General features: G+C 41.0%; 1 protein-coding gene across 1 annotated transcript in view; it reads right to left on the bottom strand.

Moving 5' to 3' along the window:
- The window catches only part of LOC128886747 (fibrillin-2-like), a 36341-nt gene that overhangs the window by 16208 nt on the left and 7761 nt on the right, over nt 1-12372 (bottom strand). The window contains exons 4-10 of the mRNA XM_054141903.1: nt 2878-2960; nt 1959-2066; nt 1737-1874; nt 1318-1420; nt 1066-1250; nt 362-610; nt 64-219 (exon numbers count right to left, since the gene is read on the bottom strand). Coding sequence (XP_053997878.1) covers nt 64-219; nt 362-610; nt 1066-1250; nt 1318-1420; nt 1737-1874; nt 1959-2066; nt 2878-2960 — 1022 coding nt within the window. The remainder of the gene's footprint in view (nt 1-63; nt 220-361; nt 611-1065; nt 1251-1317; nt 1421-1736; nt 1875-1958; nt 2067-2877; nt 2961-12372) is intronic.

The following is a 12372-nucleotide window of genomic DNA, read 5'->3' on the forward strand; positions in this document are numbered from 1 at the left end:
TATTGATTTATTTTCGAACGTAATCGACATTTTTTTTACTACAATTGCTGACGTTGTACGTACCACTTCCGGGATTGGGGCAAATGAAGCACTCGTCACCCCAGCCTCGACCCATGTTCTTACCGCAACAACAGTCTTTCTTGCTCAACCTCATTGCCAATCGATTTTTGCATTGACCGTTTCTGTTCACCGACGTGTAGCACAGCCCTTGCCTTCCATCTATAATTTTATTAACAAAAGCACCAGTGACATCCACGCAATAACCATGTACATTATACAGATACATTATTGTATTTTAAAATTAATATTTTCCAACTATTTCTTTCGTTTACAGAAATGAAAACAAGATCAACGTTCTCACCGATGCAGAATCGTCGATCCTGGCTTTGGATGAATCCTGGATTGCACAAGCAGTAGTAGCCACCGTTTGTGTTTATGCACCTCCCGTCTACACAGATGCCTTCTTCTTGGCACTCGTCTCTGTCTTTGCAAGCGTTCGTCTCGGGATCCCTGGCCTGGCCCTCTGGACACTCGCAGGTGAACGAGCCAGGTGAGTTCACGCATTTTCCACCCTCGCACAGGCCTGGTATCGCCTCGCACTCGTTGATATCTAGACGATTCGTTCGAGTGTTAAAATTACTCGACCTAGATCTAATAGTAAGCTCGACCTAGTAAACTAATTTTTTGATCGAGTTTAACTTTTTGGGGCGCACGATTGCAAAGAAAAATGAAACTCGAGTTGTATAAGATCCTTACTCGGGTTCAAAATTAGTATAAAGCATCGATTATTGTTTCATTATAAAAAGGCTTAGCTTAGAGCTTAGCGAGAGATTAGCTCTTTCTTTGAGTAGCAGAAGTAAATATAAGTGACATGAACTTTTAGGACGATCCAGTATTTTTTATTTGAACGAACGTTATGTCGATACAAAAAATATTGAAAGAAAGATATCGCTACACATCAAGAACATGCAAAGCCACACGAAGAAATTGCAAAAGTGGTCTGGGTTAATTCGTAGTGGTGGAAGTGGACTTCGTTGACCAAAATCTTTAACCATGATTGCTTACCAACGCATTGACCTTGATTGGTCTTCAAGTGTCCCAACTCGCAGTCCAGTCTGGCAGGACACCTCTCGCAAGGGTGGCCCCAGCCCTTGCCTACGGTGGCGCAGCACAATTGCCTCGTGCAAACGACACCCTGAAGGTTCGCCAAACATTGCCCGTTTCTCACTTTGGTGTAGCACGGGCCAGTTCTGTGGAAATCAGCGAAGACACGGGCCTAAGTAAACTTGAAATATTTGGACGAGATTTAATCGTTACCTGTAATCTGATTCGCAATGTCTTCCAGTGTATCCGTAGATGCAGGCACAGCGATCTGGACCGACGCATCTTCCTTGATTCAAGCAAGGCTCTCGGCAGATAGCTGTTTCGTTAAATCAGTCAATGAGGAACAAAGCTGGTTGATAAAGCTATCGGGTCGTCGTTCGGGGGTAGCAAGGATGAACATAGTATTGTAAACATTAACTTAACGATTGTTTAGTAGGAGTCATGGGTCCTAATATGTAAAAGAACTGTGAAATATGAGTAGAAGTATATAAATTCAGGTGGAAGAATATTTGTGAAGCTCTAGAACATTTGCTGTGGAAATTAAAACGCGTTCCTCTCCAAACATGTCTTTGTTCGGGTCGTCTTTGCTACCCTAAAGGGCTGGATTGATAAAAGAATTTTTGTTAGCTCACGTTCACTGCAGAATTCTCCCTGATATCCATTGCGACACTGGCACTTGCCATCCACGCAGTTGCCATGTTTGCAAGGCACCCTGCATCTTCCAGATTCCACCCTATCCAGTGCGTTACCATTTTCGTTCGTGGAAGTTACTGAAAGAGAATAATATGTAGGGCAATCAATTTTATAGTCGCTCTTCTCCATCGAGAATACAAAGAAAACGAAACCATATTCACCTTTGGTTTGACTGCTGCCACAAGATGAGGCCACGCTACCACCCTCGCACAAACAAATATTTGGCCTAATGCATCTGCCCAATGAGCCGCATCGTCTTGAGCACACGGCTAAAAAAAGTTACGCATTCCTTTCCTTCAACCCACGATATCTTCGTAACTAATCGAGATATCAAAAAACTAAAGCAACAACTTTTTATTTCTATCACAAAGTGGAATACTTTACAATTGGGAAAAATTCTTGTACTTGCAACGGTTTGCTAGTTACGCCCGTTTGAAGTATCAGCATATTAATTAACAGATCAGTGATGCGCACGAGACGAGATGAATCTCGATTTCGTCTCGTCTCGTGCGCTTCTCTAATCAGACTAGCGAAGAGTTTTCCAAAAGAGACTTCAGGATTTCATTTTTTTTAATAACAAAATACGCCTGTCAGCTGAATTCTGAAGCGTAATCTTTCACGTTTAACTATAATACGTACTTTCACACGAAATGAAACATTAGCAATTGTGTTGAATTAAAAAGAGCTCCTCTCGAGCGTGTTCTCGAAGGCTCCTTTACAAAGAGCGTCGTTCGTGACCACTTCGCGTCGGTACGCAACCGAATTACGGAGCAGAGAAGACAATGCGATCAACAGGAAGCATGTAACAGTCCATTAAAGCAATTTCGTGCGGGTAGCCGATCGCTCATGTCGCATGAACGCCCAGTTTGTTCGTTGCTCAATTGCGCGATTATTATCGTCGTGTAAAAGCGCAGTCGATCGCTATTGCTCCTCTTCCGAGGAGCGATCAACGCTAAAATTGAATGCACTCGCTTCGAGAGCACAGGCAGCCGGGCGCTTATGAGATCACGTCCCATTACGGGAGGATACACTCACGGGGAATCATAATTGAGGTTTGATATGGGCGCAGCTCGTACTTACGAATTACGCAGTACCCGGTCTCGGGTTTCTTCGTCCAGCCTGGGCAACAGTAATTTTTGTACCTTGACCTGCACACGTTCGGCCTGCAAAATTACGCGCACACATTGTAGTCTTGTTCTTGAAGAAATCAGGAAACAAGCTAAGGGAACAGTTATCCTTTTGGTATGTTATTTAATGCTGGAGTGATATTGTTGGTGGTTTATAACTATCTCAATGCTTGGACCCTATTCGCGGGGCCCTTTTAGGAGATACTGTAGAACCTCGATTATTGCAGGTGAGTTGGGGCTGGAAGTTCCTGCAATAACCGAGGTTTTTGAGGTAACCAAAGTATTCGACGCGAATAATAGATAATGATACTGTAGAACCTCGATTATTGCAGGTGAATTGGGGCTGGAAGTTCCTGCAATAACCGAGGTTTTTGAGGTAACCAAAGTATTCGACGCGAATAATAGATAATGATACTGTAGAACCTCGATTATTGCAGGTGAGTTGGGGCTGGAAGTTCCTGCAATAACCGAGGTTTTTGAGGTGAGTAGTAGATAATGAGTATTCTGAAAACGACAAAGGGGACTCTGAGTGACCTTAAGCGATCTATTAACTTTAGTCCAACTGTATCTTCATGCAAGGACTCAGAACGCATCGATGCTGCTATGCGTCTCGTAGATGTCATCGATTTGGGTTACGCGTGCCCGTGTCACGGATCATTAATCACCAACCACTGTTTTTAATCGCCCAGCTGAGCAATTAATAACTAGGTGAATGACATTCCAAGAGACGTTACCAAATGGTTATCCGCGATGCCATTAATATTATCGAGAAGCGTGAATATTGTCAGTGTTTTTCTCATTCCTCGCCAAGGCATCCTTCGATCTCAAATATGATAATCAAATCGATAGGGATGTCCGAATGACTATTGCTTACGTGTATCCGATCTTCAAAGTTTTTCTATTATGACGCGTAGCTACTTAAACAGATGAGCGCATTAAGGTCTACAAGTAGATGTAAACGTAATCCGATAACGCGATTATTCTAATACTGTTTGAAGAGGATCGGAACGTTTTATCCCAGCTGGGAGAAGCTGTTAGACTACTTACATTCTTAATCCCTAGCGACCATTTTGAATAAGGTAGCTCGTATAACTTCTTCTAAAGACTTCCCCTTACACGCTTCTTCGCTCGAGTACTTTACGAACGTATAAAAGATCTAACCATTACAATTCCACGGATAAATAAATTATAGGAACTTTTAAGTTCAATTAACAACCATTAGCTCAGATAAACAATTTTCATTTCGAATGAAACTTTGTTAACGTGTCCTCTACCCCTAACTTCGCACATTGGTATTTTCATGAAAGTCTTCAACTATAGAAAACAACACGAAATGTAATTTTATTGAACCTTATCCGTGACTGGCACGTTACCCTGAACGTTTCTTCTCGCCCATAGATTCCCGATTCCGCTGATAGCGTATGTAAACGAGGTCGCGGCGTTATCAGAAGGCGGAAACGCAATTTTTTTTTTTATTCAGACGCATGGCGGCATCGTGGTGTCGTGCCACGCGCACTGCTCTCGTGTACCACCATGAAGAAGAAAGAATGGGAAGAGAACGTGGTGTGCCACCTCGGAACAAGGCGGCCATTCACACCGAGTAACTCGTAATTAACGTCAGCTGCTATGGGCAGCCCTCTAAGTACTTCCACTTACGCGCCTCGGCGCCGACAACGCGCCGACATATTTACACGCCTGCAAACGCGACCCCCTTCTTTTTATATTAGATCGCGATGAAAATTTCGAAATCCTCGATGACATAATACATACTGCTCTTCTTAGGTTAATCATCCCAACAATTTTTAAACATCCGAGGAAAACGAGATTCCACGCGTTTCTTGACGCCATCATTGCTGAAATTCAATGTAAAAAATGCAGAAATATTCTATCATTAGGATTTATCGTAGGATTTCGATCCCTGATCTTTGGTCCTTTAGTCTGTAAATCAGTGGAGCAATTAAAAAAACGACTATTCTTCGATGTTTCAAACCCATGAGACTGTTTTCAGGAAGTTTCCAATTCAAGCTTACAATCAATCCCATAAATATTCGTGCACTCTATGTTTATTGAAGAAGTATTGACTAAATTAAGTAATAGTTTTGATATTACCAAATGAATTTTTCCTGTATATACACAAGCTTATACATGCATCTGTTAATATATACATCAACATATTTATATAAACATACCCTTGGAAACATCAAACGTACCATTTAATTTAAACAAAATTAAATTAACATAGAGGGTGCAAATATTTATGGGACTGCCTGTATATAAAAATTAACAGATTATACGAAAAAGTTCACTGCACTAAAAATAATACGAAGAATGGGTAAACATATTGGTTGATTTCTGAATTTATAATTTCGACAGTTATTTGCAAATGCTATTCGCAAAACATAATTAGTTTCCGCGAACCGTTCAAATGATTAATAGCGTCACGTCCGAAACCAGAATCTGGAATCCACTAGCTAAGCCTTACTAATGACTCCAACCACCAGATTCAGGACGACCGGGCAGTAATATTCCTCTTTACACAAGAAATATTGCATGAATTTTTTCCCTTTGATATACTCGAAGCTTCTGAAAGGTCGATAGCCCTGGCCCCTCGTGATCTCAAAGATCTGTGGTGAAGCTGTCCATCCAATCTACAGTCTTTGCACCTTATCAATCTACTAACAAAAACCACGTTACTTAATAGATGATCTAGTACGAATAGACCTGAATAGAAGCACGCTAATTGTCTCGACGGACGTTCACCGATTTCATCTTTAGTCTTAACGAGTATCATCGTCGAATCGTGACAATACCCATTGAACTCATAGTCTTCGCACCTTATTAAACAACTTAGAAAAACCACGTTAGTTAACACATACTCCAATACAAATGGACGTAAATAGACACGCGTCAATTGTCCCAATCGTAGCCAGCAACGAACCTATTCCGCGTCGAGGTAACCTCTAGGATCATTCTCCTCATTATCCAGAGCCAGAGGATAATAAGTACAATAATAAATTTCTATCATAACCGTTGATACAAGCGCGTCGGTTTCGTAACACACCGGCTGGCCTGAATAAGGCTCCTTTAATCTCTCGCGTTTCAAACGGCCGTAAATAACGGCGCCTGTTTGTTCTACCTAATTCTCCACACTTTTTCCTTCTTCCCATTTTTGTCCCACAAAGGAGCTTGACTCGTCGCGACGAGCTGTTTGCTCGCACATCCGACTGACACTCTTCTGACACGCTTCGCAGACTTGCTTCGTAGACTTGCTTTGATTTATATAGAAACGTCAGAAGTATCGTGTATCTGTTCGAATGAAATTTTGGAACATTGTCTTCGTGGGTATCGCGAAAGAAAGGGATGATCGACAAAGAAGCAGGGGAAAGAATAGGTGTCGAGGACCACAGCAAACTATCGTTGGTGTTTCGCTCCACAGCGTTTAGGCGGCGTCTTCAAAGAAGGTCTCATGCCACGAGTCCTAAACAGAGGATCTCCATGGTTCGTTTTTCCATCGTTGCTTCGACGCCCATGACAACTGAATAACCGACTGAGAAAGTTGCCTAGTCAGAAAGTCTGACTTTTGAATGAGGTTTTGCATAGTGACAGAGCATGAAATATCGTTGGATGCTTAGCTATCTCCCCGTCATGCGTCACCTGAGAACTCTGCCCTAAGAGTTATTTTCCAAAACCATTACCTCGTCACAATTCTTGATTTCTCTTTCAGAGTCTACTTTTGTGCCACGTGTCTTGCTCGTCACCAAGGGCCAAGCTCGTCTTCCACTGAACTCTCAATTCTTTGACCTAAGAAACTATCGATGAGTTATTTGTTCGACAAAAATGAAACTTAGAACTGTCGTTAAAATAAAGAACATTCTTCGCTGGAGAAATGCGAGCATTCGTTTCACTTCGGTTCTCCTTCTTTTCTCCTTCTCAATGAAATCATACTTCGCGTTAAACGAATGAAGGCTCGTGCTCTTCGGATAAAGACGTATCGGTCGAATGAACGTTCCAAACGAATCGCTACACGCTGTTTTTATTCGTAATTTATTGTTCGAATGCAGTTACGTTCGTCTCTGCGTGCCATGGCCCCGAGCGCGAAGAAGTCGCCTTTTGATCGGCTTTAATTTTAATGGACCGTAATCCGCCATCTCGAGTGCCATTCCAACGGCTGTTTCGGATCCATTAACGTGCACTTTCCAATTGAACTTTTTAAACCCACACCCGCTGCTCGCGCTGTTTAGACACGCGTTGGGTTTGGCGCAATTTATTGGGTTATTGCGCGGGCGGTCGCGCTCGTCCACGTTACGCGAATTAAAAACTTCTACTCATTTTAGATTGAGAAAGTTATCGATAAGAACTGTAGGTCCATAATTACGAAAAGGAATAAAAGACGATTCGATCGATGCAATATTTGCTTGTTCGAGAAGTATAGTTGACTCAACTCCCAAAGCGTAAGGGAATTTTTTCAGAATTTTTAACGCAAAAAGTGTGGCGTGTAGTAAGTTACAATATTTATACTTGTAGATGTGCAGTTTGAAGTGTATCTTGTAAAATTTGCATTGAGAAATATTGGAGTCTAACATTGGATGAATTCTCGTGAAGTTGTATTAAAAAATAATGCAAGTTAACCTACGAGAAGGTGACAATCTTTATTCACGAGCTCTTTATCTATTCCTTTAGAAAATATTAAATGATAAACTTTGAAACAGCAATGACTGTAAGAGAATGTCTTCAATATTTCGAAAGTCCCGAAGTTCCGATGAATTTAAAATTAAAATGGATACTTACAGCGAAATCAACTGATCCGAACATGAAGTATAGTATACAAAACACAGAGTCAATGTGAAAAAACCTTCGTTATAGGATATCATACTCTCAAGCGGAAACATTATGCACCGTCGAGTCAAAGTCTTAGGAAAAATTGTATCGACGATGTCTGAATTCTAAAGAGCAGTTCTAAGAAGGCCTTAAAGGGTGCGTGGATTTTCCCACAAGCGTGTGCAGTGGGACGGGTTCGAAAATAGGATAGGACCTATTTCACGCCTAATGCTGGATCATCACTTACATAATTATTCACGGTTAGTCCGCCACTTAGATTAGTTTAAACTAAGTGGGGTTTTACGTAACGCACGCGGGAGGAAGTGAAAGAGGAACTGGAGGGAGGAAAAGTGGCATCTTTATTGCATAGTGGCACGTTTCAGCTGGAATCGCGCAACGGCGGGATTGTTCGCCAATTAGGATCGATTCGCGGAACGGGGTCAGACCGTAACTCGGATTCGACGAAATCTCAATTCGAACCGATAACAGTGACGTCATTTGTCGTTTGAATCCTATTCAACCCTGAGAACGGTGGTGGATCTAATATTAAACGGAATTGCAGTCGTTGTGATGTGACAGGAATGAAATAAAAGCACGAAAGTATAGTGGAATATTAGGCTTGGTTGTGTGTGCATCGCGCTCAAGTGGAATTAATTTTATCAGTTTCATTATTGACCATTTGTATGCAATTATAATATATTTACAAGAAATGGTATAGAGGTGTTTCGTTTATTATTCAATTTTGCTTAAATCAAAGAAGTTGTGGAACGTACGTCAGATTCAGGCATGCTTCATGTAATTCTATTCGACAACTAGGAGTTGATTATTTATTTACTGAATGAAAATTTAGCGTTCAAATCGTATAATGAATAAACGAGGAGTACGAGTCCCTACTTTGTATTTTTGTGTATCACTCAACACGATAAAGCGGTTGGAAGTAACATTCTGCTACGAGTGTACAGGAAGCAAAGTAGCAGCGAAGGTTGTTAATCCATCGGTGGGCAGAGAAATGATAAGAAAGTGACCCATCCCTTACATTGTTTTCGCGTTGCTCACCGTTCCGGTTGCTTTTCACCGTAATGTCTCATCTTAACACTCGAGACAGCGATTATTATTACATTATCATCGTCATCGAATCCACCCTTTACAATCATTTTTATTTCGCGTCTCCTCTGAAATCAAATCACCAAATGTCGTCAAATCTAATTATTCTCACTGTCTGAAAAAATTTCGAAGAAAATCTTCGATGGATACGTGATAACAATACACTTATCACTTTTTTGCTAGAGTAGCTTCCTGTCACGTTAATTAATTACAGCGGTAGTACGCGAGAACAGTGATAAACCGTCGTGGTTCTACAAACAGTGGCGATAACACAGGAGAAAAAAAAAAAACACGGAGCGGTTTTACACAATTCGCTAATGCATTCAAATAAACGTCAAAGACGCGTACAGTTATGGCGAACCCGCTGGCGGTTAATTGATTATTGGAAAAAGGGGCACGAGTAAAAAGACGAGCCTCGAAGAAAAGAAACTCGAGGATCCTAGCAGATTTAACTGCAAAAGCTCTCTTCTACTCCGACTAAGCGGTAACGATGACAAATCTCAGGCTTTCGGCTTACACGAACCGAGCCACGCACACGCGCGCACACTTACACAGAGATTGCCCATTAACGCTTGAACTCGGTTGCTTCTGAATCCATTAAATGCAGATTAAACGCCCCGGGAGACGGGGACAACCTTTAAACAGTTTGTCGAAGCGTCGCGCGTAACTCGTTCGGGCTTATTAATTCGCTCCAGAACATTTGTTATCGTCGCGTTCGAACAAGTACAACCGATAAACGGCAAAGTTCATCGATTGTAGGGCACGAGTTATCTAGCGATTACACGCCTCTGGACTAGTCGGCCTTCTCTCGATCGCCGTCAAGATTTTTCTACGATCGCCAGAGCGCTTCGACGACCGTGACTTTCCTCGAGGGGACAAGGCAGTCGAATTCCACCGTCTTCGGGAATTTATCCAGCAAAAATTAATACAGAATTCGGACATTTCCTTTCGCGCGATGTTCACTTGTGTGACAAAGAGATTTTTCTTTTAGCTGGGTACGCGAGCGTGTTAAAAATGCTGGTTTTTCTTAGAGGAGCATTTTTTAGAATCTCTTCTGTGATCCAATCTTTCAAAATGAAGGTACCAGAAGATGGTTATTCTATATGTTTCCATGATAAAAATTATACAATATTCAACACTGCGTCTACCATCTTGGTATCTATTAATGCTTTATATTCGAAATAATGAAATAATTTTGATTATTTCGCTGATTAAAGTCGAATAATTACCAAACTCGAACATCTGATCGTTCGGTATCGACCAATAAATGTAAACGCAGCGTTCTTCCATTCACGCAGAGAGAAAGAAATCGTCTTAATCGACCTCGCGATTAAAACGGCGATACGTCAGATGTAAGATTCCGTGAGAACGATAATCGATGTTACGGCGTTAATGGCCTGGTCGAGCATCAGCGGTTAGCCGTTGCCACGTGAAACGTGCGTCTAATTGACCGTGACAAGATACGCGTTAATGCGGCTTTATTAATGAAAAAGTTGCTTAAGCGTGACGCTCGGTGCCTAGGCACGATGATTTGCTCGATTTTCGGTGGCCTTCCGTGCAGGGTCGATTATCACGCGGCGGCGATGGAATGGCGCCAATTTGCTGGAGGATGTTTCGTTCGTAACTCTTTAACACATTAGATACTTATCGCGCGATCTACAATTTCTGGAATGTCGTCCTTCTGGCGAGACCTGAACGCGAACAGTATTGCGCGTCGCTAAGCGCGATATTATTTCTCCGCATCCGAGAACAGGAATAACCACCACCGTGTAGCTCGAGCCGAAGCTAACGAGGGGGATGGAGTTTATTAGGAGTTCGAAAGGGATCGATTTAAGACCTAGTCGTGTCTATGGGCGACGTGTGTTTTCATGAAAAAACGAATACTGAATTCTGAGGATCGGAATGAAGTGTTAAAGAAAAGAAACCTGGATAGGATTCATGAATTCTGATCGGGATGCAAAACTAATACTAACGCAAATATCGGATTATGTAGTTTCCAATTGTATAAAAAGAAAATTTTAGCTTTATAAATATTTTCAGGAGGACTGTAGATGAGTAACAGGGCTTCTCACTGAGAAATTAAGAGAATTAATTGAAGCTTTAACAAAATTAATCTCAATGGTATTGGGTGAGTTTTTTCAATTGGATGGAGACGAAATTTTTCTTTTTAGACATTCCTTCGCTTTGTAATGGACCAAATCAACTAGTATTTCATCAAGAAACTAAACGAATTACTTCTGAAGACCGAGGAGAATAAATTTGGGAATGTAGATTACAGTCAGTCACGAAACAGAGTTTCAGCCCTGTAAAAGTGTCGAAGAGCATCAGTCTGGTAGCGAACGTGTTAAAATGGCAGGAACCATGGCGAAACCGCCAACTGAATTGACGTTATCGCCTCGACTAATACACCGTATTAAGTGAAATCACAGGCTCGTCGTGTTTCGATTTTACTTATTTTCCATATCGAGATCCACCGGCAACGAGACGATCAGGAGAGATCCGCGCCACTATCGCGTGCAATGAGCTGCCAAGAATCTTTTACCGTAACAAACTAGTTCCCCGGGTCCCAGTTATACGATACCCTCAGTAATGTTGAATACTTTTCCGCGAGAGTGGCTAATACCGTCAGTTGGTGGCTTTGTATAATAAAGCGTCACTTGGCTCCCATTCGCGCCAGCATTCCGTTCACGTTTCGATACCTTCCTTTTTTCTGCGCATTTCCCCTCGATAATCTAACGAGAAATGTATCCAACTATCAAGAAAACGCGTCACTTTCGGGTGTATCGGGCATATTTTCCTCTCGTTCCGTTTTTCGTTGCCGGATAACTGAGTCTTTAGGACACCAGTGGGCGAATTTAGCATTTAGATCCATAAAAATTCATCAGGATAAGATATACATATATTAAACACTTGTTTAGAACATACAATAATAGCCAAATAAGTGATATATATAAGAACGATACAACAGGTTAAAACATAATAAAACGCAAGGTAACTTGTGTATAGTAAAATGTACAGTAAAAAAAAAATGTATAAAATAAATATATCACAAAGAATTAAGTAAAAGTAGATATCAAAAAATAAAATTGTTATACTTTTCATAGAATATATTACATGTAAAGACGTTATAAATGAAATGAATTAGGAACAAAACGAAACCATGTAAAAACGGAAAAAGGCGTTATAGTCACTGATGTAAGACTTGGCATCCAATAAAATAATAATAAAAAAATATATCATCTAGATTTTAAGATTATAGATAATCGATAATTGACTTTAACTAGTTTCAACATGAATGCACGCTTAAAACGTTATACAAAACAAACAAACAAAAATTCCGTTCCTCGTATGTTAATCGTATTGCGCCGTATTTATTTTTCAGGCTCACTAATGCCATTGCGGGGTCAAGCGATCCGAGGTGCAGGGTTCACACTTGAAAAGCAGAAAATGAGACACTTTTTAACCTACCTAGCCTTCCAGTGACCATGTTACTACAAATTTATATTTATAATATCAATTATATTGT

Source organism: Hylaeus anthracinus, unplaced genomic scaffold (genome assembly GCF_026225885.1).
Source record: "Hylaeus anthracinus isolate JK02 unplaced genomic scaffold, UHH_iyHylAnth1.0_haploid 11985, whole genome shotgun sequence".
Taxonomy (NCBI): domain Eukaryota; kingdom Metazoa; phylum Arthropoda; class Insecta; order Hymenoptera; family Colletidae; genus Hylaeus; species Hylaeus anthracinus.